The sequence below is a fragment of the Polychytrium aggregatum genome, assembly GCF_025602895.1.
Source record: "Polychytrium aggregatum strain JEL109 chromosome Unknown BJ171scaffold_21, whole genome shotgun sequence".
NCBI lineage: Eukaryota > Fungi > Chytridiomycota > Chytridiomycetes > Polychytriales > Polychytrium > Polychytrium aggregatum.
The window spans coordinates 644253-658835 of NW_026516223.1; the positions used below are offsets into that span (position 1 = coordinate 644253).

At 59.4% G+C, this 14583-nt stretch overlaps 5 protein-coding genes across 5 annotated transcripts; 3 read left to right on the forward strand and 2 right to left on the reverse strand.

Moving 5' to 3' along the window:
* Positions 1-1402: 1402 nt before the first annotated feature.
* On the forward strand, positions 1403-4176 carry BJ171DRAFT_582493 (uncharacterized protein; the record flags this gene model as incomplete). Its single annotated transcript, XM_053114189.1, has 5 exons — positions 1403-1535; positions 2367-2551; positions 3110-3238; positions 3518-3740; positions 3887-4176. 5 exons carry the CDS (start codon positions 1403-1405, stop codon positions 4174-4176), a joined length of 960 nt encoding a protein of 319 aa, XP_052966195.1.
* A 3004-nt stretch (positions 4177-7180) lies between these two features.
* On the forward strand, positions 7181-9136 carry BJ171DRAFT_582494 (uncharacterized protein; the record flags this gene model as incomplete). Its single annotated transcript, XM_053114190.1, has 2 exons — positions 7181-7493; positions 7818-9136. 2 exons carry the CDS (start codon positions 7181-7183, stop codon positions 9134-9136), a joined length of 1632 nt encoding a protein of 543 aa, XP_052966196.1.
* On the forward strand, positions 8838-10029 carry BJ171DRAFT_507670 (uncharacterized protein; the record flags this gene model as incomplete). Its single annotated transcript, XM_053111245.1, is given in 2 exon segments — positions 8838-9893; positions 9909-10029. A coding segment is annotated over 1 exon segment (696 nt), but the record flags the coding sequence as incomplete, so codon positions are not given.
* A 1358-nt stretch (positions 10030-11387) lies between these two features.
* On the reverse strand, positions 11388-12329 carry BJ171DRAFT_128994 (uncharacterized protein). Its single transcript, XM_053105628.1, has one exon. It carries the CDS (start codon positions 12198-12200, stop codon positions 11553-11555), a length of 648 nt encoding a protein of 215 aa, XP_052966198.1. The 5' UTR covers positions 12201-12329; the 3' UTR covers positions 11388-11552.
* On the reverse strand, positions 12266-14065 carry BJ171DRAFT_582495 (uncharacterized protein; the record flags this gene model as incomplete). The annotated part of the gene is made up of 2 exons (XM_053114191.1): positions 12266-12997; positions 13736-14065. 2 exons carry the CDS (start codon positions 14063-14065, stop codon positions 12266-12268), a joined length of 1062 nt encoding a protein of 353 aa, XP_052966199.1.
* Between the last annotated feature and the right edge of the window lie 518 nt (positions 14066-14583).

Here is a 14583-nt window from a genome sequence, read left to right on the forward strand (position 1 = left end):
CCAATAGTACTGGTGTCCTGGTGGCGGCTCAAAGTCCGATTCGGCGGGGTCAACCAAGGCCAGATCCAGAAGGCGACGGTGGGCCGATCTGCGGTGGACCTGGAGCAGTGCCGAGGAGGCCGTGGTGCTCGGCGGGCGTGCGAACGCGGAGGGTGGGTTACTTGGAAGGAAGGGTACTGTCGCCGGTCTGCGCCAGGCGATCCATTTGGCTCGGCGGACGCGGGAGAGGGGGCGACAGACATTCAAGTGCCCGGGACGATGCGAGGAGAGGCAGACGAGGCAAATTTTGATCTGCAGTATTTTGGTTGCGCGATCCAGCGCAAGGACAGGACACGGCAACATGCTGCGACGACAAGACCAGGGACTTGCATCCACGCAAGACGACGCAGGGCAAGACGACGCAGGACAGGGCCGAGCCAAGCGTGTGTGAGGGTGGTCGCTCGGTCCACTGCGGCCAATTTGTCCGGCTGGCGTGGGGGCTGCCCAGACCCCGGGCCACGGGCTCTGGCGACCAGGGCCGGCGCGTCTGGTGGGGCCGGGCACGGAGCCAGGGTCAGCATGAGCAGGGCACAAAGGCTTTGCTGCTGACCCAGCGGCGGTTCGTGCACCCGAGGACAGCAAGGCGTTCGCACCAGACCACGCCCAGCCCCGTGGGCCCGATAAACAAAACAGGCGGACAGACCCGTGGGCGAGGGCTTGTCCTGGGTGCCGCTGGAGAGTCACGACTGCCAGGGCATTCCCAGTGTAAGCGGTGTAAGCAGTGTAAGCGGTGTGCAGCGAGTGCTGTTGGCCAGTGCAGAGTGGCAGAAGCGAGTAGTGTCGAACGCTGTCGGATCCATTGCAGTCCATCGCAGTCCATCGCAGTCCATCGCGGTCCATCGCAGTCCGCCTGGCTGTCCTGTCGACTCTGCTCCATCGATCCCGCATCGCTTGTCTCTCCCGAACCAGGCTCTTTCGTCTCAGCAGGATTGCGCTTGTTGCAACTGCCTCGCCAAGGTGTGCGATGCTGGTGGATGGCCCCGTGGCTTCGTCGGCGACACTGGCAGCAATCGCAGCACAGACCTGGCCGCAGACAGCCGTGCGGTCACGCCCCGCCACACGCCGCGCGCGCTCCCGTGCTCGCCGCGTCCCGCCAGCCACCCGCGGGCCCATGGCCGTGAGCCGCTCGACCCTTGCCCGCGCTCCCCTCGCCTGGTCTGCCATTGGTTACCCCTTATCGCCTTTGGTCTTTCCTCCTCCCCCATCCTCCCATTCCCGCTCGCAGGCCCCGCTCCTCCCGGCCGACTCGTCGTTCTCACTTCTGCTGTCGTCGGCCTTCTGCTGCTGCCGCGATCCTGACTCTTGGTCGATTGGCGTCGCAGTCTCGTATCTCCACCACCACCACCACCACCACCACCATCGCATGCTCACGCTCTACGCCGAGCCGTTCCTCAAGCGGCACTATGCCCCGCTGTTCTCGTGGGCCTCGCTCTCGCTCGCGCTCACGGCCGCCGCCGGGCTCGTTCTGCCGTTTGTCCTCGCCTATGCCTCGGGATGTACGTCCTGTCTCAACACAAGCACCGAGTATTCGTGGGGAGAGCGATTAACCAATGACATCGACAGCGGCGTTGTCGTCGCTCGGCTGCGGTGTGCTCGCGATTCGACATCCTTGCGACGGCTGTCCTTTCTCCCTTGCCGCTCGCGTCGGCCTCGTGCATCGTGCTCACCCCTTTCCGCTCTCTTGTCTCTCCGGTCTCGGGGTCTTCCCATGCCGCCCTGCCGCGTGCCCGACTGATCCTCGCCGTCGATAACGGCTGTTCCTCTGCGGTCAACCCTCCCCATTGGTCTCGTCGGGCCATCCCCGGCTCGTATCTGAATTGGGGCTTGCATCTGCGACCGGCGTCGGGGACCTACATTTGGGGCCGGATCGGTGCCCGTGTGGTTTGGCGCATCCCCCGGCCGACACAACTGGATGGCGCTGGCGGTCATTCTATGAACGGGCCAACTCAATACCACCCTGCTCGCCTCCAATGACGATGGCACCGCAACACACACCGGCACAAACTGGCTCCTCTATGGCACCCCGCTCGTCTGTATGGCCATGGCGCCGAACGCCCATGCACGCCGCGCCTGCTTTGGCACTCGTCGTGGCGCCCAACAACGCCCCGGGATCATGCAATGCCACTCAATGCCACTCAATGCCACTCAATGCCACTCAATGCCACTCAATGCCACTCAATGCCACTCAATGCCACTCAATGCCACTCAATGCCATGTAATCCACTCCGATGCACTCCAACCCACTCCAACCCAATCCAATCCAATCCAATCCAATCCAATCCAATCCAATCCAATCCAATCCAAACTCAACGGAGCTCTTTCACCAGCCTTCTGGCTCAAGCTGGCGACCTCCTTTGAGCAGCCCAAGGTCGGATTCACGGGCAACATGGTCCTGTTACTGGAGGGCAACGTGCGCGCTGCCTCAAGCATCCTGCCGCTCTCGATCTATTGGGCATCCAGCGAGGCCTACAACGTCCATTACAACGACCACACCCGCGTGCCCACCATCAAGGTAACATTGCACCATCTCTTTCGTCTCTCTCCTCCACCGAGCATGCTGCTCGGCTGGCCTCCTTGTCCGCCCGGATATTTGCTTCGTTGCCAGCCATGCGCATGATAGCTGTGCGGCTGATTGGTCTGCCTGCTCGCCTGTCTGCCTGCTCGCCGGCCTGCCGGTCGGCTTGTCCTTCGTGGGCTCTCCAGCCCGGCCCAAGCCTGACACTCCCCCTTCTCGGGCTCACGCCACCGAGATGGCCGTGTTCATCATTTTTGGCTTCCTGAGTCACGATCGACACAAAGGTCCGATCTGCCAGGCGCTTTGGCCGGATGGGGGGGGATGGCAGACTACCAGTGGCAGTAACGACTCGCACACCCGTGTCCAGCCCACCCCCAGAAGGTTGAATGCTGGTCCATTGAGCCAAAGTGCAAGAGAAAAGAGTGCCAGCGAAAGACTTTCGCGCCTCTTTGCTCTTCCCCCATGCCTACGCTTTCTGCGCAACGATGGACACACTCCCATGCCCGTGCTAATCTCACGGTCCATCCTCCCTCGTCGTATCGGCTCGCAATCTAGTTCCGAGATACGGATGTCAATCGGGACGGCATCGTGGACTACTTTGACCTGTGGTTGACCATTCCGCTGCGTGACAACGAGGACATTTACCACGTACGACTGGGCTTGGAGATGCAGTATGTCCTTTACGTAAGTTGCTGTGTGAAGTAGTCTCCTGGAAGAGGCCTGCGTCCCCAGTCACGACGTAGATGTGGGCTATGCTTTCGAGGATGTAAACCGGGACGTTGTGGCTCCTGGCAGGACTGTGAGATGTGAGAGCGATAGTTGCAAGTCTCCGCGGCCTCGGACAAGATAACCAAACCCAATTCCGGCAAGAGACAAGCCACTGGCTGCTCATATCGCATTACAGAACTAACTCGATCGATACCACCCTTGCCCATCGCACTCGACCCAACTTTGAATACCCAGGATGTCATTCGCTTCAAGATGAGCGCGCTGGCTCTGCACGATCTCATGACGACCACACCGGGCTCGTCTGTGGATGTCGAGGCCGATCTGCAACTGGTGCAACGAGACCGAGTGCGCGACGGGCGCCTCTGGGACATGAATGCCGACCCGATCTGGAACTTTACAGACTCACGCTCGACTTGGGAATGGCGTGCAGTCCTGGAGCGATACAACCAGCGCGATGGTGGGTTGGACGACAGTCGATGGGCTTGGGAACGGCGTGGGGGCTCTGAGAACGGTGCTGTGAATCTGGCTCGACTCCATGAGAGTGACAACCACCACGGCCAAGATCACAGGTGTGCTTACCGCTCTTGTGCTGCCCATTTCTAGTGCGGACAACGCTTGCGCCTTTGACTGAGCTGTGGCAGGCTCCTCGCGCTCAATCATCCAATTTTCAAATCCACACCCGCATCCACTTCCCGGAGCAAGCAGTCACCTACCGGCCCAAGCTGGCCGAAACCCTCAAGAGTGGCTGGATCCAGTACATATCGTTTCTGGTCTTGTTCTGGGCGGTCAGCAGCTGGGTCTACAGCTTCATCTTCCGACATCAAATCATTCGCACCTACGTTCAGCCCGACCGGGTACCCGCGAGCCGAGGTTTCAAAACGCATTCCTTCTGATACAAGACAATACCCAAGATCCCGCTCGGCTTTGTATTTTCATCTTTGCCGAGCTCCGCCTCTGGAGGAGCAGTCCGGCAGACATCCATCTCTGCTTCCCTCTGCGACGACTCCCAAGTCCCTCTCTCGTGCTCGCCCGCAATCCACTCTTCGGACGAGCACAATGCTGTCGTCCGGAGGCTGGGCGGGCTGTGGTCTTGATTCATCGCACATCACTCCTGACATCACCCTCCAGCTCTGTCGGGTCCACAGCCTAATCTTGTCGACAGGCGTGTCTGCCCGACTCGCGGATGAACCAGCTCATGCTCGCCAGCCCGCTTGCGTTTCCGACTCCTCAATCTCGTTGGAATGGCGTTCGGACAGTATTGCTCCGCAAGCGGTCGAGTCCGGAGCCGCTAGCGCCATATCGGACACCACGAGGTCCATTCCACAGCAAATGGGTACCTGTCCACCCACCCGCTTCCGCCTCCAAGCATCATCCTGATCGCGAGCGAGATTGCGGGACTGTGGTGCGATGGCGGACCGCGTGGGAACCTGGTCTTGCTGCTCTTTCCCAGCTTCCGATCCACATCGAAATATGACCGAATAGACCTCGTGGACACCCATGTGATGCCCTGCGCGGCGGAGCGCTCGATATACTGGGGGGGGGTATGCAAGACTAACATCGACGACCAGCCGAGGCAGGATGGGCCATGTGCTCAAGAGCCGGACGACAGCCATGGGAACCAGAGCAGCCCGACCAGCCCGACCAGCCCGACCAGTCGGATCAGTCGGATCGGACCAGATACCCAGGTAGCAACATACCGTGCCTGTGAACTTGCTTGCGAGGCACGCTATGAAAGGGAGACAGGATATCAGACATTGCAGTGTGTGGGGAGTAGTCAAGGTCACACCCGTCTCCCTCCTCTGCGCAACCCCACACTTTCTCATGGCCCAGCCCTCTCCCTCTGGGAGATTCGTGGACGCCAGGCAAGCCGCGGCAATATGGCCTCGGGGAAGGGGGTCTCTGCCCATCGCACCATCCACAGCTGTCACCGACTTCCTGGAGCGGAAGCGCGGGAAAGTTGCAACGGATGCCGTATTGGATGCCGTATCGGATGCGGTATCGGACATCTGACCCCCCCCCCTGCACACACATCGAGCACACCCGATTGACTTTTGTGGTATCCGACTGCGTCCTGCAGTATCCGATTGGTTTGCATGTTGAGTCCTGCGGGTTGAGTCTTGCGGTGTGTCCTTGGCTGGCAAGCAATCCTCATATGCAACTCCGGAGCTGCTGGCGAGGCGGCATGCAGACGAGCCCGCTGCACTCGCCGATGCCGATGTCCGGTCCGGACAGTGCATCGTGGCAGATCGCCTTGCCAGGCTTGCCGGACTTGCCAAACAGCACCGCCTTTGCAGCACTCACTCTGCTCAGCTCGCTCCAGCCGGGTGCTGTTTCCGTCCGGCCTCGTCCGAAGCAGTGTGCCAGGCTGAGTCGCTGGGCCTTCATTGTCCTATCCCACGATCGGGCAAAGTGGGAGGAGGGGAGGCAGGCGATCTGGGAGTGTTTTGCTTGGCTGGCCAGCCGGGCTGGAGTATCGATGCGCAGGAAGAGGCTGTTTCGTCCGGCTGTCCGAAATCCGCTCAACCCGATCGCAGCGCGGCGATCTGGACCAGCCGAGGCCAGAGAGCTTGGCCAGCGTGCTGATCCGACCGGGCCATGCCTGTTTCCAACGACAAAGGATGCGGGTGTCTGAATGGAGTGGGCGACATGGCGGCAGAGCCGAAGGACGGACGGTGGGCATTGCTCCATGAAACCCGTCTCGAACCACTCCTGCAGGCTGTCCGCTCGCTGGTCATGCTGGCCGGTCATGAGCTGCGCTGGTTCCTGCCAACCGATCCTGCCTGGGCTTGTGATTGTGCTTGGCAGAATCACCCGACACAACAATGGCCGGTCGATCCACAAGCACCCGACCGAAACAGCCCGAGGATGCGGGAAGGCATACTGCCACAGTCGAGTGCGATCGCATCGATAGAGCACTCTGTGTGGATTCCAGCAGAACTGTGGAGGTCCAATTGAACTGAACCACACTCCATCGCACTCAACCAGACTCAGCAACGCTCAACCGCACTCAACCGCACTCAGCAACGCTCGGCTCCATTGTCGGACCGCCCTCGCCGCCCCCATCTCCGACTGCCTCCGCCGGCCGTGGTTGGATCTCCAACGGCCCATCCGCCGCCCCGCTGGGCGGGGTTGCAGGCTCACCACTCGTTGCCATCGAGCTGCAATCCCGAGATCAGGGCGGAGGTTCCGCCGGCTGACTCCCCTCCGTCCTCCGCCCTATCGAGCGGCCCCAACGGCCCCAACGGCCCCCGCTGCCTTTTTATTCCCCCCTCCCGGTCCCTCGCCGGTCTCGGTGCTCAAGACGCTCCGTCTCCCACCCGTCTGTCTCGGCTCCAAAACCCGCTGATCTCAAAGGCGGCCTTTGGCTCTCTTCCCATCCCCTCCCCCTTCCGCCATCTGCTCTGTCCGTCGTCTTCTCTCTTCCCTCGGGGGTTTAACGAGTGTTTAACGAGTGTTTACGAGTATTTGTCGAGTATTTGCCGAGTAGTTGTCGAGTGTTCGTCCTTAACCCCCCGGTTTTGCCGCTGCCTCCCACCCTGCGGTACTTGCATCGTCCAAGCCGTGTTTTTGTTCTCTGGCAGCATTCTTCGCCAAGCGGTTTCCAGACCCCAGTCGGTTCAACAAAACAGCACCGGCTCCTTCCTTCTCCCGCGCTCCTCTACTCTTCGAGTCGCAACATCTCCAGCCCTGTGGGTCCTTTAACGCTTGACCCTGTTTCAGCCTGAACCGTGATCTCATTCACCGAGACACCCCCCCCTCATCGACTTATCGTCAACTTCTGTTGTAATCTTCCTTAATTGTCCAATCTCATCCTTGTATTCCACCACCACCACCACCACCACTACCACCATCACTACCACCATCACTACCACCATCACTACCACCATCGCTGCCATCATGCCCGTTCCCTCAGAACCCGCAAAGCCCCGCGCCAAGCGCTTCAGTGTCGTGCGCTACAACCTCAGAGAAAAGCTCAAGATCGTCACCGAGGCCTACAGCAAGCCTCGAAACATCAAGCCTACCGCCCGCCGGTTCGGCATCCCGGCTCCACACATCCGCCGATGGCATGAGCAGCGCCAAGACATTATCAAGCGCCTTGAGGAAAACAAGGAGGAGAACCTGACCATCCACCGTGGCCGGCGACCCAAGTACCCCGAAGTCGACAAGGGGATCCAAGACTTTATCGACAGCTTCAAGGCCAGCCATGCCGGTGAGTAAGCTTGGCCGAGGATCAGAATCAGGGTCCTTGGCCTTGGTCTTGGTCAGAAGATCACAGCACTTGGGTCAATCATACCCTCCGCAGGGTGCAACTGCATATCCCTTGCAATCCGCACGGCCCATGGCGCCGCCCCTTCCCTCCCCCTGTCCCCATTTATCCGAAGCAACGCCCCCCTGCAATCCAATCCAATCCAATCCAATCCACCGGCCGATCAGCATAATCGTCCTTGTTTTTCAGTGCATGTCCGCACATTCGACAGCATGAGTGTCCGTACCCTGTCTCATCCAGCTCTGCCCTGACTCTTGCGGCCCACAGACCAACCACCCCAAACCGCCGACATTGTGCTGTATGTGCAGGAGTGCCATCCCCATTTCCGCGGCGGCCTCAAGGAGAAGATCCTGCGGCATCTGTACATGCTGGCCGACCGTGAAATCATCACGCTCTCCAACCGCCGTGCTCGCAAGGAAGGCCAGTCCTGCCAAGCATCCCAGAGCAAGCGAGCTGCCCTGCGACGCAGTCAGACAAGCTCGTCCGTATTGTCGTCCTCGTCAACACTCTCGCCGTCTCCGCTGTTCGACATGGAGGCTGTGTCTTCGCAGGACAGCGACCAGTTCGTTTGCTCGAACCTCTTCGTCGGCGTCAAAAACGACTTGATTGCCATGACGCCAGACCCCTTAATGAACCTTGGCGCCGATCAAGATCCCACCCGAGCCTACTACCTCGATATGGACCAAGCCATCCATTCCATTGATGCGCTCAGCCATGGAGCGCTGCAGGATCCCTCGTCCGGCTACATTACCTTCCCTTCATCGCTGGTGTGTGCGTACGATCCCGCCATTCCGCCTGACTACGAGTCTCGGGGTGGACCTGCCGACTCTGGCTGCGGTTACATCTCAGATACAAACCACTCGTTCTATGTTGGCTTGGACTCTGCCGTCGAAGATTTTGCTCAGTCCACTTCCAGCGAGCACCACGGTGACGTTTTGGTAACTCCCACACGAAGACCCCGGGTCGATACTGGTCTGGCGGCTGGCCGAGCGGCTTTCGTCGATGGCTGCAGCCCGTACCCGCCCAGCGTCTGCGAAGACTTTATTGCCCGAGGCACCGAACTGGTGTCGGCTTCGGGCATGTTCCAGCCCCGGCTGATGGCCAGCATGGTGTCTCCCATCAGCTCGACCGAGTCAGTGTACCCAAACGCCTATGGCTGCCCTTCCTCGCCCTGGGCTCCGAGCCCCATCAGCCCGGCGATCCAACTCTGCCCGCCGACTTGTGTCGAGCCCAAGCCCATGTCGCAGCTCCGCAGACGGTCTGTGCTCGGTCCCGTCCAAGTCGACGCTGCCATGCCTCCTCCGACAGCCATCCACAACCGCGCGGTGCCCATCTCGATGAGTGCTCGATACAGCGACTTGGCCATCCTCAGCCCCGCCGACGGACTCGAGCATCGGATCTTCCCGGGGGTGGTTCCTGGACCCATGTCGATCGGTGCTATCTACACGCCGATGGCCATCGGTCTCCCCGGAGGCCTGATTCCTACCTACTCCATGCCGCTCGACAACACAAACGGCCGAGGCTTTGCCGAGACCATCATCCAGGGCTCTGGCTGCTATTCCACCGGCTTGGTCGAGCGCATTTGAGATGACAACCGCAAGGTGCAACTCGTGCGCTCGGGCTCGGTTACCATGAACTTTTCGACCCGCAGAGTCTCCGCTTTGGCCGGTCTCTCCCTGACCCAGTCCCTTGCATTTCACTCCTTCGCTTCATCCCCCCCCCGCTCTGCACTGGAGCAGTACCTCCATATTCACGACGCCCTCTACCAGGGTCCATCCATCCATCTATCTATCCATCCGTCCGCCCATTGCATCAAGTACCGCATATTTTCTGTGCCTAGGGCATCGTGTCCTGCCAATACGCTTCCCTCCTTGCCTTATCCACATACGCATCCGTGTATTTTTACTGGCTCTCTTGCCGCTCGCCTCCTCTGCCTCCTGTGCAGATATCGCTGTGTACTATTGTTATTTCGTATCATTGCATTTTCACATTACTTTCACACTATTGCATCTGTCTGCACTATTGTACCTTGCATCGTTTTCTCTGTCAGCACATTTCATTCTGCACTATTTGAAGCCTGCATTATTGCCATGTACTTTTCCGTCCTTTTGTCCGCAACCCATCGTATCCAGACGTGCCATCATGCACCGCCTGTTTCTCACCCTCACGCTCGCATCTCCCTCCGATTCTGGCTTGATTCCATCTGCCGCTCGATGGCAGCTTTCAAAGCCCAGCAAAGCAGCAACCCACCCAGCGCTGCTTCTCCATTGACTCGCCTTGCCTCACCATCCCTGATCCAACCTAACCCAACCCAACCCAACCCAACCCAACCCAACCCAACCTAACCCAATCCGATCCGATCCGATCCGACCTGCCTGATCTCGTCGCTCGATTCGTCATACATTCTGTAAAATTGAACTGGGGACATTCAGTTGAGTCCCCGAGATGTCAATCAAATAAAAGTGGGGCATCCAGAACAGTCCAGCCGAGGCCAACGAATGACAATGTGCTCATCCAGAGGGACTCACCACCGGCCACATGCGTGTGCTGCCGCGTGAAGTCGCCGGACCGTCTTCGAATCGCAGATATGCCATTCATCCGGCTCGGCTCAACTCGGCCTGGCCTGGCCTGATCCGGCTCGGCCTGGTGTGGTGCAGGGCTCGTTGTCTCGCTCACTGCCTCGCAGCCACCGGCCGGCTCGGGCAGGTGTCCAAGCGATTGCTCATCTGGGCTGGCCTTTCTCCTCTCCTTTGCTTCGTTTCCAGTGGACACCGATGGGGAAGCGGCCCCACCCTGATTTCCCATCCTCGTCTCTCATCCGGTCTCCTTCCCTCCAATGCCACCGCCCAATGCGTCGGCTGGATCGGCTCTATCGGCTGGATCGGCTCTATCGGCTGGATCGGCTCTATCGGCTGGATCGGCTGGATCGATTCCGCAGTCGATGGTGTTGCCTGGCCTTGTTTCGGTCAAATTGCATTTCGTCACCCGACCGGCTCGCCTTGCGATTCGTCTGGCACCCAGCCAGAGTTTATCCGGGGAGAGAGGAGAGACTGGTTTCAGCGTACTGGTGTCATGGTTTCAGCGCACTGGTGTCGTGGTCCCTGCCCTCGCCCATCATCCTTTCGCACCCGGCTCTCTTTCCCGTCGTCGTCGTCGTCGTCGTCGTCGTCGTCGTCCGTTTTTGTCATCGTCATCGCAGGCGCTGACGCCGACGGGACTGACCATGGCAGCGTGGAAGGGTGAATATTGCCACCGGCGCGGACAAGACAAATCGGGGCCGGGGCAAACCAACAGGCCGCGAGCAGATCGGGGCTGGTGAGTGCGGCAGGATCGGGGCGGGGGCCAGCGGCAGTGGAGCGAATGCAGATGATGCAGATGATGCAGATGATGCAGATGATACAGCATGCAGATGCAGATGTGGAGGAGACTGGGACGCATGTCATCCAACAACTCTGCTGGCTGCACGGGCCGAGGAGGATGCAGCCAGCCAGTGTCATCATCTTCTGCCCACTCTCTCCTTGTGATGGGACAGATGTTGCCCTCCCCCCGGGCCATCCGGGACGAGGAAGGAAAAGTAAAAAACGAAATAAAGCATGTATTGATATCGCTGGTGCACGAGAGTCCAGCAAAAATAGGAAGAGAGACAACGAAGAAGAACTGAAAGTCAGATAGACAGACAGACAGACAGCAGCCCTGCGACGAGATGTCGGTGGGACCGTCTTCCCAGTACCACCAGAAAGTAGAGAGAGAGAGAGAGAGAGCCTGGAGGCCTGGGAGAGAGATATAGGGAGAAGTCAACGCACCCAGCGCCGAGACCGGGAAAGCACTTCCCTGCCCGAGAGACATTGCTTCGGGCGACCCGATGACGAGCAAAAGGGATGTCAGTAGTGTACAGCCCGAGGGTGTTATCGGGTCAGAATGAGTAACGATAGATGCAGGGGGGGGAGGGTGCGTGAAGAGGAAGACACGTCCCAACAAAATCGAGGAAAAATCACAGGCGTTTCACTGCAAATATACATTTGGGTGGGGAGAGAGATGTGAGGAGTGCCAATAATGGGTGGGGGAGGGGAGAGCTCGAGTAATAATTGGTGCTACTGTCCCCAGTTCCAAAAAAAATAAAAAAAAAGTACTATTAACATTCCAGACGGCTTTGCGTCGTTTTGTTTTCGCTTTCTTGCCATCCTCGTTGAGGGAGATAGAGGGAGAGTGGTGATGGCTGTTGCAGCTGCAGTTGCGGTTGCAGTTGTGAGGATGTACGCATGGGTATGTACAAGAGCGGTACGGAGGATACAAGGGGGAGCAGAGGAGGAGGAAGCAGAGGAGGAGGAAGCAGGAGAGCGGCAAAGAAAGAGCGTCGTGGATTCGGTAGCTTGGTGGGTTGATTAGGCGCGGGGAAAGAGAAGAAGCAGTGAGACAGGGTGTGGTTGATTGAGAGAAACAGGGCAAGGAAAGCGTTTTGGAGACCAGAGGAAAAGCAAGGAGGAAGGGACCATGAGCTAGGCGGCGGATATAAATGGGCACAAAAGGGAGGGGGATAGCACAAACGATGGCAAAAGCCCGATTGGTAAAGGGTAAAAGGAAACGAGTCCTGGTGTAAGCAGAGTAGAGGTATGGGATAGCTGCATCGCGTGGGAGATACCAAGGTGACATTATCAAAACCAAGAGACAGAAGGGACATCAGAACGGATCGACCGGCGTCGAGTGCCAATTGACCGTTACTGGCTTGGGCGGAACGTCGAGACACCATCGTCGTGCAGCTCGGCCGGGTAGCCGCCCGCTGGGGCATATTGGATGGTTGGAGAAACGCTGGCGTTGGGGTACTGGGGCATCATGCGGTAGTCCTGGGAGGATTGGGCTTGTAAGGCAGCAGTGTAGAAGCGCGAGGGTATGGGTCCACGGCAGATGACATGGTTGTTGAGCGGCATGAGGGCGGGAGGCTGGTCGTACAGTTCGCGGGAGGCAGCGGGAGACGGGAAGGTTTGGATTGGGTCGTAGGGAGACATTTGGTCGTAGCCGGGGCCAAGGGACGGCACGGAGGAATCAAAGCCTTGGGGATCGTCGATGGGCAGGGTGAGCTGGAAGGATGGCGACGAGACGTACGAGACCGAGGTGGCTCTGGCAAAGGGCATGGCATGGTAAGGGACAACGGGGGTGGTTCCGGGCTGTGGGATCGAAGACAAGACCGAGGCGGCGGGGTTGGTGATGAAGGCGGGGACGGAGCCGACGGACGAGGGCGACCAGGCGGGAAGGAACCGAGACTGTTCGCGCGAAGCCGGATGGTGAGCCTGGGGATGGAAAAACTCTTGGCTGGCATCGCCGATGAGCGACATGGGCGTGTGGATGGGACTGAGTTCGGGCGACGGGATGGCAATGTTGAGGGTCACCGGGTTGAACTGGGAGGGAAGGAAGGCCTGGCCCGAGAGCAACGAGTGCTGTGTGAAGGCGGGCTGGAGCGAGGCGAAAGAAAGCAACGGGATGATGAGAATCACGCACAGCCGAGCGGGCGAGTTCGGGATGGCCAGCAACGAGGGCGGATACCACAGCCAGGGAGCATCCAAAACGACGGCGCAAGTGGAGAATGGATGGATGAATAAATGGATGGATGGGGTTGCATGAGGAGGGGGGATCCAACAACCCGCAGCAGGCGAAGCCGACAAGTGACAGGCAGCCGATGCATCAGCAGCCGGCAAGAGTCATCAGATGTCGCACGCGAGCAGCTGGAAAGGGGCATGACAAACATGGGGGCCAGAGACAAGGGATGTGTGTGTTCATGGGGACAAGAATGATGGGGCACGCTGGAATGCTCCATCCTTGCCAGGATCTCCATCCTTGCGAATCACGCCGGGAGGCCATACATTCGCAGGCGGCAACCGGAGACTGGCAAAGCAAGCAAAGCAAAGCAAGCAAGGCAAGGCAAGGCAAGGCATGCGAGCAGGTGGACCCGAGATGCACCCGAGGGGGCCGAAGTGGTAGACGGGGCAATGTGGGCAGGAGCAGACACGAGGGCATGGACAGAAGGTGTGGGGATATGGATGCGGTCGAGGAAACAGGAATGTGGGACCATGGCCGATGAAAGGCGAGATGGAAGGGAGATGTGGACCATGGCCGATGGAAGAGAGGACTGGGGGGGGAGGGGTTCCAACGACAGGAGGCAAGGCAGATGTCTGCGTGGGGCGTATTCATACCTGGGCGAGCTCGTACATGGGCAGATGAGGCGATTCCGTGGTCGTGATGCTGGAGGCACCGCCCATGGACAAGCCAGGGATGTTGGCGACCAGGGTAGTCTTTGTGGTGGCAGCGACGGAGCGTCTGGAGCGAGACAACGACGACGACGACTTGCGAGGGGCCGAGGAAACAGGGCGACCCAGAATATCTCGGGTCTCGATCTGATGCTTCCAGCGGCGGATATGCTGGGGCTGCACCTTGAACTTGCGGGCGGTGGGCTTTACATTACGGAGAATGCTGTACGCCTCCTGGACGATTTGGATTTTGCGTTCCCAAGGGATACGGGCCATGACAGGGGATGGAGGGGGTGTGTGTGGATGAGGAAAGGCAGAGGAGGGGCCGGAAGGAGTAGAGAGCTCGGATAGAGCAGCAGCGGCAGTTGGAGTTGGGGAGGTTTCGACCGGGGGGGGCGAAGAAAAGGCTGGACAAGGGAGAGAAGGGCCCGGGAGGCGCGAAAGAAGCAACCGGGCGAGAGGGAAGCCAAAGGGCGAGGAAAGCGAGAGCGACGTGGGGCGGCAACAAGCCAGAGGGAAAGACGAGGATGCAGACGGGAGGCAAGGGACGGAGGCCGGCGACGGAGGCGGGAGGAGACCGGATGGGAATCGGATGAGAATCGGATGAGAATCGGGGAGGAGAAGCAGAGCAGCAGGCGGGAGACGACCGGCGACGCGGGCGATGGGCGGATATTTAAAGGCCTGGGGCGGACATTGACAGCTGCGACAGCGACAGCAAAAGCAGCGACAGCAAAAGCAGCGACAGCAAAAGCAGCGGCAGCAAAAGCAGCGACAGGCGTCCCAGAGCCGGTTTC